Source organism: Carcharodon carcharias, chromosome 14 (assembly GCF_017639515.1).
Source record: "Carcharodon carcharias isolate sCarCar2 chromosome 14, sCarCar2.pri, whole genome shotgun sequence".
NCBI lineage: Eukaryota > Metazoa > Chordata > Chondrichthyes > Lamniformes > Lamnidae > Carcharodon > Carcharodon carcharias.
Window position 1 is genome coordinate 118,170,947 of NC_054480.1, and position 17,228 is coordinate 118,188,174.

Sequence of the window (17,228 nt, forward strand, 5' to 3'; positions counted from 1 at the left end):
GATTGAAGTGATCCAAAGATGTGCTGCATGATTCTGCATGAGTCAGAATGGGAAATACACCAATGTTACATCGTTGATAAAAGATTTAGAATGGGAATCACTACAACAAAGGAGGAAGAAAAATCTGTAAAATATGGAATGGACTATTTGGAATTGATAGAAACAAGTACCTGGGTGCCATCCAGCAACGGCAAAACACAAGGTAACCATCTACACAAACTACAAAGACCATTTCCACCACTTTAAATGTTAGTACTATCAATGCTCACATTTATATAAAATGTAGATGATATATTTTCTTAATGAAGTATTAAATGACTTGTATGTTTTCTGATTCTGTGATTTTGCTGAAAAAAGAGACATGGTGTTGAAACTTGTCATCTTGCACTCATCAGGATCGAATCGCAAGAATGCCAAATCTCAAAAGAGCAACAATTTAAACTGTATGAACAGTGGGTGGTGATTGGTTGGCAAGTGGAATCTGATTAGTAGAGGCATTGCATGACAATGCACCAAGGAACAGTTAACTGCCAAACTTATGTTTAAACTCAAACCAGGCAAGTCATCTCTGACTCTGAGGCTTCAGGGTAGACATTAGCATAGTGGTAATATCATTGGACTAGTAATCCAGAGGCCCAGGCTAATGCTCTGGAGGCATGGGTTCAAATCCAACAATGATAGCTGGTAGAATTTAAATTCAACTAATAAAAATCTGAAATTAAAAAGCTAGTCAGTAATAATGACTACGAAGCTATTGCTGGTTGTTGTAAAAACCCATTGGTTTCACTAATGTTCTTTGAGAAAGGAAATCTGCAATCCTTACCTACATGTGACTCCAGGCCCATAGGAATGCAGTTTACTCTTAACTGCCCTCTGAAATTACAACCCCTAACAGCTAACATGGAGGCCAGGAATAGAGGTTGCAATCCACTAAGTTCAATGACAGTTATGGATGGTCAACAAATGCTGGCCTTGCCAGTGATGTCCACATCCCATGAAAAAGTTAACAAAAAATCAGTGTCCACTTGCCAGCCAATCAACACCCTCTTCTAATGCAGTAGAAGTTGTTGTTCCCTTTGAGATTTGATATTCTTGTGATTCTATCCTGATGAGTGCAACTTGAAAAGCTTCTACAGCATGTCTCTTTTGCCATTAATACTCAAGTTCTGTACTACCAAGTAACAATTCTGTAATAGTGGGCAGAATTTTCCCCCCATAGTGGGGAGAAGTTGATGGGCTGGCGTGTGTGGGTGCGCTTCTGATCGGCACCCCCGATCAAAGGCGTGGTGCCATTTTATGTGGGTGGGCCAATTAAGGCCCACCCAGCGTGATGTCCGCAGGGAAGTGCTATGTGCTCCCTGTGCAGGCAGGGAGGAATCCCTAAAATCGAGAATACACACTTTTGTGCATGTGCACAAAATAGTGCACTCATCTGCCTGAGGCTAAGTGCTGCCTCAGGGAGATCAGCTCTACTTTCAGCAATATTAAAAATAGAAGAAAAAAAATTCCCTTACATGTCCCCTCATGTGACAATGTCACATGAGTTGGGACATGTTCATAATTTCCATAACAACTTCATTAAAATGTTAAAAACCCGCCACTGGATGAGGTTTCATGTTTTCTCTAGTTGCCGCTGGGGCTCCTGGCTGACCCACCAACCTTAAGGTTGGATGGGCAGATCCTTTAATTGCTTAATTGATCCTGTCAATGGCCTCAACTGGCCACTGACAGGTCGGCGGGCGTGCAGCTGATTTTGCTGCACTCCAGCCTTCCTGAAAATTTAAATCGGGCGCGGTGACATTGGGAGCTCCCCCCGATGTCACCGTGCATTATTTTACGCATCAGCGAGCGGGCCCCAGCCCTGCTCACCGACAGTAAAATCCTGCCCAGTGAGTTTTTTTTAAAAAAATGGAAAACCTGCAGATTTATTACATAATTTGAAGTGTTCAGAAGAGTGTCCCATCCCACATCACAGGAACTGTCCAACCTCACTGTCCCCAGCTGCTTTGCACTGATCAGCAGCAGTTAGATCCCAAAGCCCACCCTGCCCCACGCTTTATGTCTTGCATTTACAGAAAGTAAAACAGGCAGTGCAAGCATACAACGTGAAGCATCCTAATCTTTTTCTTTACAAACACACACACACACGCATGCAATGAAAAATTAATGAATTTTAAAAATGAGAAAAATGTTTACGTTTACATTAGAGCTTAAATCCTTCATTACACAATTTCTCTTGTGTCCCCTCAAGGAGACACATATCACAGTTTAGAAACCCCTGGCCTAGTTCAAAGGTGAATGGTGAACCTATTCAAAAACAAATCCCCATGGTTGTTGCCAGGAAAACATGCCTGGGCTGTCAGGTAAGGCCAGTGGCACCTTGGCAGCTAAAACCATTCAGGCAAGCTGGAAACTAATAATGTTGATATGTTTTCTTTCAAATAGTGCCAGTGAAAGCATAAGTTACTGTGATTGAGCTGTTTCTCAGGGATCATTATCGCTTCAATTAATCGGACACTTGCGGACGTTGTATATTTTAGTGATGCCATCAGATTTAGTATTCCAGGTTCTGGTTCCAGTAAAAGGCATATCATATTATGACCTTTAAAGTCAATACTTTTAAAAATTGGACAAAAACAAGGATGGGCCAACACCTAAAGACTATGGAGTTTCCAGACTGCCAGGCTCCATGTTTCATACTGGACAAAAGGGAAGTTCGAAATTCAATGACCACTATTGGCTTCCCAATGTATCACTATGGCCTGCCCCATCCAATCTAGACTGGGTGGGCCTGAGAGGCATTAACCCAGAAATCATGTGTTTGAGGGGACTGCGCCCTTATTGCCCCAGGACCCAGCAGATACATCCAAACCATCAGCCATCAGCCAATCTGAGAACCAGACCCTGAAACAAACTGCTAGACATCAAGCATCCAAAATACTTAACCTGTTCTACTTTTACTTCACTTGAGAACCAACCTCCTATGTATTCAACTACAAGAAATCTCGCAAGATGTGAACCCTTCTCTTTGCAAGTCCCTCATTTCAAATTTAAATCATCAAATCCATTCAAGAAATCACAGATTTTCCACATGGAAGACCTGAAATAGCTGTAATATGTAAAAGTGCACTATCTTAATCTGTATCCAATCTTCGTGTTTGTGTGTGTGTGTGTGTATGTGAGACAGAGCGTGTGACATTGTGTTAGTTTGGGGTAATTGTGTGAGAATAATTCACTTTCTTTATTTTAAACTCACAAAAGCTTGCTGCTCAATTATTTAATTAGCATACACATTCCAATGGTGAGAAAAGACACACCTCTTTCCACACAAACACACTGATTATGGGCAGTAAGAAAGCAAATACATTTTGTCCGTGACACTAGGCATAAAAATACATAAATCCGAATATTTCCATTGGAAAACCCATACGTGCCAACAATAGCACATAGGACAAATAACTAAAACATTTACAACAATCACCTAACAGCTGATTCCCAAATGCAATATTCATCCAGTGGCTCCTTAATGGTATTACATAAGGCCTGTGTAATTGAACAGGTTAGGATAGGATTCCATGTGGATTAGTTTTCACTGCTTTCCAGAAGCTTTGTCTTATTGAAAGCTCAGGAATTATGTCAATACATGATAATTGCTGTTGTGACAAATTCCCTTTGCAGCTCTGCAATACAACATCTCAATTAATCAAGTACTTTAATCCAATAAGCCCAGAGAGACCTGCAATCTGTCCTAAGAGGAATACTACCACGCAAAGCTAAATTTACATTTTAATTACTAATTTGTTTAGAACTGCCTGAACGCCTGTTTAAATCCTATGTTCAAATAGCATTCAACTTTCTGGCCTCAGTCCATTTAGTAATGCTGGGAGGTCAGGTGATACTAGGGAGCTGAGATGGTGCTGAGGAGGGCCAGTTGATACTGGGGAGATCCAGTGATACGGACTGGGGAGGGGGTGTGGTATTCAGATGATGCTGGGGGCAGTTTGAGTAATGCTGAGAGGTTGAGCAGGCACAAATCCATCCCTTAAGAATTTCCCACTGCTGGTGGTAAATATGGCCAGGAAGACGATCGCTAAATCTCCCCTCCAGTTTATCAATTGTACTTCGAATAACATGTCATTTGTTAGGAAGAAGTGTGGGAAGGGTTAAATTCTGCTCCGTCACTCTTTCTCTTTCTCTCTGTCTGCTTCACCTGGTAGCTCAGTAGCACGCTCACCTGAGGCACTGTTTCACAACATGGGAAAATGGATTACTAATACCATTTGACAGTATTGAGCAAGAAGTCCCGGTTCCATCAGAAACGAAAGCCTGCTTATTGGCTGAGAGATAAAAGGTCTGGGATTACCAGACCTGGCTCCACTTGACTAAATTCACTGATAACTCTCTTCAAAATAAATTTATCATAAAAAGTTACAAGTAAGCCACAAATAACCCCCCCAATTGTGCTGTCTAGTAATAATTGTAGTGCCTCAAGTTCAGGAGGCCTCACGCATCTTCGCTGGTAAGGCTTCATTGATAAGGTTATGGATTTATTAAACTCTTGAATCCCTAGCAATGCCACATATGCTTTGGGCCTTGGCCTTCATTTAGATCAGGTTGTCCAGAGCAACATGCAGCTGACAAACAAAGTGCGAATGCAGGTTGGAAATCTGCTGTTGCCATAGTAGCCCTTATGAAAGTTGGGGGGGGGGGGGTGCAATCAGGAACAGGCAGGGTAAGCAGATCAGGAGGTAGCGATGTCTTATGGGATCTTGCTGTGTGCAAATTGGTTGCTGCGCTAACCCAGTGACTGCACTTCAGTCCTATGGGCGAATATAAATAGGTAAATGACTATTGATATGTTGGAAACTAAATACTAATCACTAATAGATAAATATATCCTGAAATTACTGAATAAATAAGTGTGGATTGACTCTAATTATTAAATAACCCTTTGAAAAGTTAAGTTCAGGTTAGTTGAAATATAAATTGTTAATTGAATTGTCACAAATGAATTACTTCAATATTTGAATGAAACACATACATTAATTAAATATTTCATGTGGACTTCGAGCTGTTGTTTCCAAATAGGTGGCAATATTTTATTATACCAAGCACTTAAACCCGACCATGTTAAGTTAATGTGCATCTTTAAATATTTCTCTTGGTATTTCTTGAATGGTGTCCTCTTATCTTCCACTTTTATCACTCTTAATATTGCTGTTCCCTTCGTACAACAGGCCCCCTCCTAAATTCATTTTGCTCACTGCAGGTACTCTGGGTTGACTGCGCTCTCCTGTTCCAGCCTTGATTTCAACCCACCATATCACTCTTCTGTGCTTCTTCAAAAACATTACAGATTAGGTAGGGAATGACCTTCCCTGTGAGATAGTTTACTTGGATTTTCAGAACAAATGTGACAAAGGTTCATGAGAAAGATTTCCCGTTAAACTAAATGTTTTCAGAATTCAAGGTAGAACATTGGATGAGATAAGAATTTATGTAAAAATTAGGACACGGAGAGCACTGAAGTGCAGTCACTGGGTTAACACAGCAGCCAATTTGTGCATAGCAAGATCCCACAAGTTACTGCTTCCTCCCGATCAGCTTACCCCGCCCCTGTTCCCGGTCACACCCTACCCCTCGCACCCCTCCCAACTTTCATGAGGGCCACTATAGCAACAGCAGATTTCCGATCTGCAGTCACACTTTGTTTGTCAGCTGCATGTTGCTCTGGACAACCTGATGTTAATGAAGGCCAAGGCCCAAGGCAGATGCTTCTAAACTCAACAGTCCTGGAAATTTGTCAGTTGGTAAAAGATAAATATTGTACTTCTATCGTGTCTTTCATGACCCCGGGAAGTCCCAAGGTATTTCACAGACAATCAAGTACTTTTTGAAGTGCAGTCGCTGCTGTAAACTTGTAAATCTATCTCCAGTTTGAAGGCCAACTGTTGGGATTCCTACACCAAGGCTGCCAGCAGGTGAAACAAAACTCCACAACCCAGAGCTGTCATAGTGCAACAGCACCCGACTATGGGGATGAAACTCCAGAGACAGCGATGGAGACCAAAAACAAGCCAATTATTACGCCTTGGTTGAGAAAGATTAGATGGCAAGATATTTCAAATGTGGAATAATGTTAAACCCAAATGCTCAGATGTTTCTGTTACAAACTGATTTAGTGCAGTCACACATAAAGCCAAGAAACTTACTATTTTAGTTTAGGCTGTGGAGTATTTTACCATTTTACAATTATCATTTTATATATCTACTGCAATACATTTTCAGCGTGCTACTGGAGTTGTTTATAGTTAAAATTTTTTTTTAACAAATTTCATGTTTATCAGGAAGGGTACTGCAAGAAATAAAGACACAGTTAGGCAATTGCTATCACCATATTCAAACTCCTTGAATTAAGGAGGGAGATGTGATGGATCTTTCTGTATGAATCTGTGTTTCTGGGATCTATAAATTTCCCTTATAATTAAACCAGGTCTTTCTTAATTGGCTGTTGGTTAAAGCCTGTGAGCCATGTGGAACTTTGAATATGACAAGAGATGCTGGCCTGAATCTACACACTCAGCAGGTAGGGGGAGTCAGGAAAATTCCTGACTCGGCCCGCCCACCTTGGGAGAAAATGCCCACAAAGGTGGGATCTTCATTGCTGGGGGCTGAGTTGGAGTTGGGTCAGCTGACCCTGGAAGGAGTGTGGAGGCAGCCACAGGGGCTGCCGGGTGCAGAGGCGGGCTGTTTAAAAGGTCCCCTTCGGTGTTGTGGGACTTTGTCCAAGTGAAAATAAAACCCAAAAGCCCTCAAGCCCTCATCCCTCACACTCCAACACCCTCCAAACACTCCCCATGCCCCCTCTATGCCACCTCATGCCCCTCACCCACTACCTATGTCCCCTCATGCTCACTATGCCAAACTCTGTCCTTCCTCCCACCCCCTCAGATCCCTCATGCCCCCATACCAAGCTCTAGGACTCCCATGCCCATTACCAACTGTACACTTTCTCGAACCAATGAACACCACAGTGTATTGTGGGAAGTGTAAATAGAAAAAGCTTTGAAAAAACATAATCCATTGATAACTTTCTCCTATGCTTGAAAAAAGTTTGCACCAATGATCCAGGCTCTTTGAAGTTCCAAAAACCACAAATCACAAGCTCTTGAAACCATTTCACTTGTGTCAACAAACATTGTGAAATTGACCACAGAGATCGGAGAGCCTGAGCTATCAATCAAATAATGTTTCCTCTGGGGAGCAGGCTTTCTCATATTTTAGTAGTTGTCTGGACACTCAGCCAAACATACATATTGACATATGTACATGATTGAGCGTGTTGAAGGAGCAGGCTAGGGAGTGGGCTCAGAAATCCTGGAATCGGGACCCACCCACCACTTTTAAAGGGCCCCCGAATCAACCCAAATCAGCAAAAATCCAGGAACCTCGGACTGGAGTTCCAATCTGGGGTCGGGAGCCTGATACCCTGAACATTGCAGGGTCTGACATGGCCTGATTTTAAAATGAAAAGGGCCTAATTGACCTGGGGCAGGTTCAGCACCCAATTAGCATTGTGGGAGCTACCTAGGGCTGGAACATAGTTACCAAGGGCCCTTTGAAAAGTCGAAGAACGGCCATGATTTGACTTGCCATTCGCTGAGGAAATGGCAGGTTCACAGAGGGCCCGCTTTGTCACAGGCAGGGCATGGGCAGCCCCAAGGTTTGCAATTGCCTCTCTTGAGGCGTTAACTGAGATAATCACTGAGAAGCGGGGGTACATTTGTCAAAAGGAAGCTGCCCAGAGACACCAAAAGGACCTGGGTGGAGGTGCCTCTGGCTGTCAGCAGTAGAGATGGGAATCCATTGATGGTGGCAAATCCCAAAGCCTTCTGTCTCAAAATGGATGTATTCCGCTGCTATCCAGGATAGAGCTTCTGTGACCAGCCTGATGACCTGCCGACTGCAAGGTGCCACCCAGGCCTGTGGCTGATCCTTCAAGTGATCCAGAGAGATAAATATTCAGTGCCACAGTGACCTTGACACCTGCATGTAGGGAATTGCCATGGGGTCATTGTGGGCCAGAGCACAAATATTCAAGACCATCTGCCTGGAGAGGCATGGTCTCCTCCAGCACTGGAGCTCTGTTATTTGCAGGTGTGGTGCACCAGGACTTGGCTAGTGCCTTTTCCCCCTTGTGGGCCTCTCACTGTGCTCCCTTTGGCCTCCTCTTAACCAGGAGGATGCATCTGCTGGAGCTCCTCATCCCTCTGTCCAATGTCAGGCTAGCCCTTCAACTCCTGAAAATCCTACCCCCCCAATGACCCCCCTGCACCGGCTTTATCAGCACCTGTGGAATCATTGCAGCTGCACGATAACTCTCTCAGGAGGATAGGAGATAAAACTGGAAAATGTATCAAATCTGGCATCGAGCCAGCACAGAGTTACCAGGCCAAACGGTCCCCCGTGCTGAAAACTTTTGCACTCCTATTACTGCGCTGTCTTTCCTACCAGACTTTAATTTTAAAACCAAAAAAAAAGAAAATGCTGGAAACCCTGAGGTAGTCAGTCAGCATCCAGGGAGAAGAAAGTTATGTTTACTCTTTGTGTTTGGCATCGTGAGACCTTACCATAAAAACATAAGAAACGAGAATCAGGAATAGACCATATGGTCCCTTGGGTCTGCTCTGCCATTCAATTCGATCATGGCAGATTTCAGCCTCAACTCCATCTTCCCGCTTGCTCCCCATATCCCTTGATGTCCACTGGGTGTGTGCCTTGGTCTGGCACCTGTCTGACATCTTCATTGATTCTTGCAGGTGACCATTCAAGGCTCCCTGTGCCTTTAACGGTCTCAGGGAGCGTCCCTTTAGGTGGGATTTTACCCCGGTGGGATATTACTGTCCTGCCAAGGTCAAAGGGCTTTTGAATGGCTCGCCGCATTTGACAGCCTTGCCCCTGCTGTGACAGGGCCGTAAAATTCTGCCCTTTTCCTTTCTCATGCTGCGGTTGTTTTGTTTGGACAGGTCTGATGCTGCACCAAAATATAATCCTCACCTACTGGGCAACAGAATATGGCTGGTGCCCTCGGGACTGTCGGACAAGATGATGTTGAAGCGCCCTCTGCTGTTCTGAGGTATTAACTGCCTTGGTATATTGTCTTGCCAGTGCTGCCCTGCAGCCCCCTCTGCTGATCTGAGGGATGCAACATTCTGCAGCTTAAGAAACTCCCATGAGGACAGGACCAAAATCTCAAAATATTGGGAGCCCAGACAAGTTGAGTATGAGCCCTTTCTTTATTTGTTCTTTCTTTGTTCTGGTTCAAGGGAATGCCTCCATGTGCTGTCCTCCCATCTTTACACTACTGCTTTTGTCTGATCTTCATGGCACGATGGAAACAGGTTCATTGTAACACGGCACAATAATCAATGCCAGTAGCAGCAAACTCCAAGTGAATTAGCTGCCTGTTTTGCACAGTGTCCAACTTCAAAGTAAAGGAAAATATAGCCGCAGTGTAAAGCGGGCAGTGGATCCTTAATGAGCCCGTTTTTGGCAAAAATCAATTGCACATTGTTATGGACTTGATTTTCCAGGCAGGTTTCTCAATAGAAACATTGAGCTTTATTTTTAGGCTGCAGCAGCAGTTCCATGCTTCCATCAAGCTCCACAACTAGAAGGACTCCCACGCTAAGGTTCCCCGTGTTTAGAGCTGATTCATTCACACTGTCACGTGATACTTATACGACACAATAAGTCTTAAAGCTACAGTCACTACATTGCTTAAAGTTACAATTACCACATTCCTCCCCCTTTAAATTTTTTGTACAGTTTGTATTTATAACAACATCGACATTCATGACATGAAAAATATATACATGTGTCATGGAATTATAAGTTCATGTGGTTTCCTGATCTGGGTGGAACGTCATAGCTCCATGACTTTCAAATCTCTTACAGGATCCACATTATCTGGAGCTGCAGCAACATCAGGTATCTCTTTAGGCACAGGCTGTTCAGCGTTATCTCCTCCGACAGGGACATCTGGTTGATTTAACAATTTCAACAGGGAACAAGGGTTCTACAATGGTTACAGGGGTAACATCATTTTTTTGGGGTATCTCCCTTCTTCTCAAATGATCCACATTTGCAGGTGATCTGGCCCTCCACTTCTATGTGGTACGACAAGGGCCTGGTCACAGAAACTATTATGCCCAGTAACCAACTCAATCCACCACCGAAGTTTTGGACATATACTGCTTAACCAACAGTGAATTCTCACTCCCGACTATGCAAATCATGAATCGCTTCTTGATTCCCTTGACCTTTCTCCATCTTCCCCTCCAAATTGGGAAGCACCAGGCTTAATCTTGTTCGAAGGCATTGCTTCATGAATAACTCGGAAGGTGTTGAACCTGTAGTAGTGTGGGGGGTTGTTCTATAGTGAAACAGGAAACGTGAAAGCTTAGTCTCCAATGATCCTCCTGACAATTTTTGTATCCCAGCTTTAAAAGTCTGTACTGTTCTCTCAATTAATCTGTTGGATGACGGATATAGTGCCGCCTCTATGATATGATACCATTTGGACTCACAAATCTTTGAAATTCAGCACTAGTAAACGCAGTACCACTGTCTGAGATGATTACTAATGGCAATCTATGTATAGAAAAGCTTTGACATAACACCAACCTGATGTTGGTGACCTAACCTCATACACATCTAGCTACTTGGAATGTGCATCAATTATTAGTAGGAGCATGGCGCCTATAAAAGGACTGACATAACTAACCTATGTGCAGACTCACCCAGGGCCTACCAGGCCATTCCCATGGATGTAGTGGGGCCACAACAGGTAGTTTCTGTAATTGTTGGCATTGTATACAGTGTTTAACCACCTTCTTGATATCACTGTCCATGCCCGGCCACCAAATGTGACTTCGTGCGGTCATCTTCATTCTTGAGATTCCTGGATGTGCGGTGTGCTACTCTGCTAAGAGCGCTTTCCTTCTTTGTGAAGGAAGAGCCACTCACGCACCCCATAACAGGATACTGTCTTTACTGTTCAATTCATTCCTTCGAGTGAAGAATGTCTTCAACTCATCAGGGACTGGTTCTTGGGACCATCCTTTCAACACTTGCCCTCTCACTCTAGACAGGACTGGATCATAATTCATCCAGCTTCTTATCTGGCCTGCACAAACTGGTGAGGAATCCAGGAAATTCAATGATAATATGCTCTCTTCGGGAATTGAGGCTTGTTCATTGCTCTCCTGCAAAGGAAGGCGACTTAGGGCATCGATATTGGTTAGATGCATCCCTGGTCTGTGTACAAAAGTGTATTCATGTACAGATAAAATTAGTGCCCAGCTTTGAATTTGTGCAGAAGCTATGGGACGGATAGCTTTTTCTTCACTGAACAGACCCAAGAGCGGTTTGTGGTCAGGCACTATTGTAAAGTGTCGGCCATGTACATATTGATGGGATTTTTTAATTCTGAAAATAATTGATAATCCTTCTTCGTTGATTTATGAATACTCTTTTTTGGCCATTGGAAGAGTCCTAGACATGTAGCCTATCAGCCTTTCTGAACTGGCGTCCATCCTGTGCGATAGTACTGCTCCCATACAAAAGGGGGACGCATCACAGGTTAGTACCAGTCCCTTTGTTGGGTCATAGTGTACTAACATGCTGGAACAGTGCAAGAGTTGTTTAACTTTCATGAAGGCTTCTTCTTGGGGTGGCTTCCAAACCCAATGTTGGTTTTTCTTTCATAATGAGTGTAGAGGGTCTAGGACCATTGATAAGTCGATAGGAATCAACCATAATCATTAACCATACCTAAGAATGACTTGAGTTCAGAGGCATTTTTTGGCGAAGGTGCCTCCTTAATAGCTCTAATAATTTCTTCTATCAGATGTGACCCTTGTGCATCTACCCGGTGGCCCAAATAGACGATTTTGCTTGCCTGAGAGTCACACTTTTCTTTTTCTAAGTGCATCCCTGCTTCCAAAAATCATTTCAAGACTTCCTTCAAATTAACCAAGTGTTTAACTTCCGTGGACCCCATCATTAGGACGTTGTCCAGGTAGACCAAAATTTGAGGTAACCTTGTAGCAAACGCTCCATTGTCCTCTGGAAAATCAAACAGGCCGAAGAAACATGGAAGGTCAGTTGCGTGTATTGATATAACCCTTTGTAGGTGTTTATGGTCACAAGCTTTCTGGAGGTATCATCCAGTTCCAGCTGCTGAAATGCATGACACATACCAATTTAGTATAAGTTGTTCCTCCTGCTAATTTAGCATAGAGATCCTCAATCTTGGGGATAGGGTACTTACCCTATTTGGCAGCTTTGTTTACTGTTAGCTTATAGTCCCCACAGATCTGAATGGTCTGATCCGGTTTTAAGACAGGGGCTATAGGTGCTGCCCACTCAGAATTGAACCAGCTGTATGACCCCCAGCCTCTCTGAATGGTTCAATTCGATGTCAACCTTCTCCCTCAGAGAATATGGCATTGGTCTTGCTTTAAAGAAACAGGCTTCTGAGTCAATGTAGATCTTGGCCTGTAGGCCTTTGTTCTCCCCAGTTCGTCTCGAAAAACTTTGTCATATTTCTTTAGCAGCTCTGACAGTCCCCTGACATGTAGCTGGAAAATTTCAGGCCAATTTAGTTTCATTTCTTTCAACCAATCATGACCTAGAAGGCTTAGTCCTTCACCTTCTAGTACTATCACTGAGAGTTGTGCAGTTTGGTGCTTATAATAAACAGGTACAGGGGTAATACTCTTCATTTAGATAGCTTCATCAGTCTAAGTTTTCAATTTGGCTGAAGGCTCCAAATCCAATTGTTGAATACCCTTGTTTAAATATTTGAAGGTGTGTCTCCCACTACAGTGGTTGAAGCATCAGTGTCCACTACCATCATTAAAGATTTTCCAGTTACCTGCAGAATAACAGTGATTGCCTCTGTCTTCTCTATTTTTACATTAAATATCAGAATTGGTGGTTTCTAGTTCTTCCACATTATGTACTTCAATTAACTTAGTTTGCTGCCCGGCAGTCTATCATAATCTTGCTTTACAATGCTTCAGTATGTGCCCTCTTTTATGGTAAAAATAGCACTCCATCTCTTGAAACAGCAAGTTTCAGGAGTATGATCGCTTCCACATCAGTAACAATTCAGATTTGCTGTTTGATGAGCTGTTTCCTGTATTTGTTTTAAATTTTCAGGTAGCGGGGACCGTCTCCCGCTTCGCTGAAGAGTCCTGGCTTTTCACACCACGCCCAGCTGTCCATTCCCACCCCAACGGAAGATGGTGCCATTTTGTGCACCTTGCATAGCCTGCACATCCCGTTCAGCACTTTCTATCATGAGCGCTATTTCCAATGCTTTTTTAAAATCGAGGTTTACTTCAGCTAATAATCATCATTGAATAGTATCATCTAGCACACTGTAGACCAAACAATCCCTGAGCTTAGAGTCTCCCTGAAATCACAGTGCTCAGTCAGTTGTTTCAATTTCAATATAGCAATGGTCTCCACAGGGCTCTAACCCGCGAATTAAACCTGAACCTCTGCATGGTGACCCAGGGTTTGGGTTGAAAGTGTCCCTTAACGAGATCTACCAAGGTCTTCAAATCCAGGGTCATCAAATTTCGGATTAAATTATAGGTTTTACTCCTGCCAACACATAGGAGAATTGCTCTCCACCTTTCCTTCCGTGTTATTTTGTTTGCCTGGAAATAGAACCTGAGGCATTCTACATATTGAAACCAATCCTCTGTGGATGGTTTGAAAGGGTTAATCCTGCCAAAATGTGGCATATCTGATGAGTATATCTTCCTTTTCTTCGGTTTAAACAATCACAATCACTGGGTGAGAGACAACACCATTACCCAATTTACCCTCATCACCAGTGTGTTATGGACTTGATTTTCCAGACAGGTTTCTTATTAGAGTCCTTGAGCTTTATTTACAGGCTGCAGCAGCAGTTACATGCTTCCATCAATCTCCACAACTAGAAGAATGACTCTCATTCTAAAGTTCCCTGTGCTTAGAGCTGATTCGTTCACACTGTCACGGGATACTATACAACACACTAAGTCTTAAAGCTATAGTCACTACATTCCTTAAAGCTACAATTACTACACACCTCCAAAGCATCTCTGCTGTCATTGGAACAAGTTAGGTCAAGCTATTTATATTTGCAAGTGCAGCCATGACACAGGATTATGAGAACAGGTCAAACGGGCATGGTTCAAATTAGTAAGAAGCAAAGCTGGAACTAACATCAGGAAATTCTGCTTCATACATACATGTCAACATGCCTAGCATTGAGGCACTAATCACTGAAAACCAGCTCTGCTGGGTGGGACAGGTCATTCATATGCCTGATATCAGATTCCAAATACAACTGCTTTACTTGGAACTCAGTCACAGTAGGGAGACTCCCTGGTGGACAGCGGAAATGCTTTAGAGATGCCCTTAAAGCATCCCTGAAGAGATCAAGCATCCCTGCTGACTCATGGGAGTCCCTGGCTTGACCGACCAAAACGGAGAATGTTCATTTGGGAAGACACCAAACACATCGAAAGACTTTGTCAGGAACCCACAGAGGCAAAGTCAAGTCATTGGACACAATGCACAAACCTCCAAATACCATCTGCCCCACATGTGGCAGAGTCTGCAGATCACACATTGGACTCACCAGCTATCTCAGAACCCATTGAACTGGAGTGGAAGCAAATCATCCTCAATCCAAGGGACTGCCTAAGTAGAAGAAGAAAAAGAAGATTGTTAAATACACACCATCTGGTCTATGTGAGCAAGGTTGGGGAACACAATGGACAGAATTTTCTTGGTGATGTTTGCGCTCTGCCACTCCAGCTGCACCAAAAGTGCAGTAGAAACTCCATATACCAGCGTAAATCCAGCAAAGTTACAGCTGTGGAGCAGAAGCAGCTCTGAGGAAATGTGTACATTATACAGCTAAACAACAATTGTAATGTTAAGAAACACCTCTGTGTAGCAATGGCAGAACCTCAAGTGCCAAAAATGGGTGTAGTAGAGACTTCTGTGGGCAGGAGAAGTGAGAGGGGATTTCTGCCTTCTCTGTGCCTGGGTTGCAGTGAAAAGGAAATGGGGGCAGAGACCTATCACATCAAAGACTGCACATCACAATGCTGCGCTAAGATTTTCTGGGCTTTCCCAAAAGCACGTGTGGATCTGTACACAGGGTAGGGACAGGAGTAGCATGAACACTGAGGCAGGAGGGTGCATTTTCAACAAGCTATCTTCTTTTCCCAAAACAAGCAAAATGGCCAGGTAAAGAAACCAGAGGGTCCATGGGGTCGCAGTGAGAGACTGAAGAGAAGAAGCAGGAAAGTAATAAGTGACTTTCAGATTTTCACCTCTCCTTGGCTTAAGGCACATAGGGCCATCTTTCTCTAACCCAGCTGCTTTTTCCTCTAAGAAAACATATGCATAGGAGCTTCCCATGGGGCAACAATTCTTTCAAAACTATAGGCACTCCAAAAGAATGGGGCTGCCAAAAACACTTGGGGCAAAGCCTTCTGAGTAATTTAAGTGCTGAAATGGAAAAGGGGAACAAAAATTTCACAATACAGGAAAGGTCCTCTTGGTATGTCAGCTGTGGTTCAAATCCCACTCCAGAGATTGGAATACATAAATCTAGGCTCATGTTGCACTGAGAGAGACCTGCACTGTTGAAGGTGCTGACTTTTGCAAGAGACAGTAAACCCTCTCAGAGGATGTAAAAGATCCCACAGCCTCAATCTGGAAGAAAAGAAGGTGAGTTCTTTCTGTTGTCCTGGTTAATATTTATCCCTCAACCAACATCGCTAAAACAGACTATCTGGCCATTATCACATTGCTGATTATGGGACCTTGTGTACAAATTGGTCTCCCTGTTTCCTTAATTAGAGCATTCCTACATTACATATCATTGGTGTAAAGTATTTTGGGATGTCCTGCAGTTGTGAAGGGCGCTATATGAATGCAAGTGTTTTCTTTGCACATATTTGAATACACCTCTGCACACAGCACAACGAATGAGGACTCTATTTTATATATATTTTTAAATCATTTATGGGATGTGGGCTTCACTGGCTGGGCTAGCATTTATTGCCCATCGCTAGTTGCTCTTGAGAAGGTGGTTGTGAACTGCCTTCTTGAACCTCTGCGGTCCATGTGCTGTAGGTACACCCACAGTGCTGTTAGGGAGGGAGTTCCAGGATTTTGACCCAGTGACAGTGAAGGAATGGCAATATATTTCCAAGTCAGAATGGTGAGTGACTTGGAGGGGAACTTGCAGGTGGTGCTGTTCCCATCTATCTGCTGTCCTTGTCTTTCTGGATGGTAGTGGTCGTGGGTTTGCAAGTTTCTGTGTAAGGAACCTTGGTGATTTCCTGCAGTGTATCTTGTAGATGGTACACACTACTGCTAGTGTGGTAGAGGGAGTGAATGTTTGTGGATGTGGTGGGGGCTGCTATGTCCTGGATGGTATCCAGATTCTTGAGTGTTGTGGGAGGTGCACTCATGCAGGCAAGTGAGGACTATTCCATCACACTCCTGACTTGTGCCTTGTAGATGGTGGACAGGCTTTGAGGAGTCAGGAGGTGAGTTACTCGTCACATGATTCCTAGCCTCTGACGTGCATTTATAGCCACAGTATTTACATGGCTAGTCCAGTTTAGGTCAATGGTAACCGCCAGGACGTTGATAGAGGGGTTTCAACAATGGTAATGCCATTGAATGTCAAGGTGATGGTTAGATTCTCTCTTGTTGGAGATGGTCATTGCCTGGCACTTGTGTAGTGCAAATGTTACTTGCCACTTGTCAGCCCAAGTCTGGATATTGTCCAGGTCTTGCTGGATTTGGACATGGACTGCTTCAGTATCTGAGGAGTTGCAAATGGTGCTGAACATTGTGCAATCATCAACAAACATCCCCATTTCTGACCTTATGATGGAAGGAAGGTCATTGATGAAGCAGCTGAAAATGGCTGGGCCTGAGGAACTCCTGCAGTGATGTCCTGGAACTGAGGTGACTGACCTCCAACAACCACAATCATCTGCCTTTGTGCTAGATATGATCCAACCAGTGGAGTGTTTTTCCCCTGATTCCCATTGACTCCAGTTTTGATAGGGCTCCTTGATGCCACACTCACTCAGATGCAGTCTTGATGTCAAGGGCAGTCACTCTCACCTCAC

At 43.5% G+C, this 17,228-nt stretch overlaps 1 protein-coding gene across 1 annotated transcript in view; it reads left to right on the forward strand.

The window, feature by feature from the left end:
* The first annotated feature begins 90 nt into the window (after nucleotides 1–90).
* Nucleotides 91–17,228, forward strand: part of pnhd (pinhead) — a 32,595-nt gene continuing 15,457 nt past the window's right edge. Inside the window, exon 1 of the mRNA XM_041205518.1 lies at nucleotides 91–202. Coding sequence (XP_041061452.1) covers nucleotides 91–202 — 112 coding nt within the window. The remainder of the gene's footprint in view (nucleotides 203–17,228) is intronic.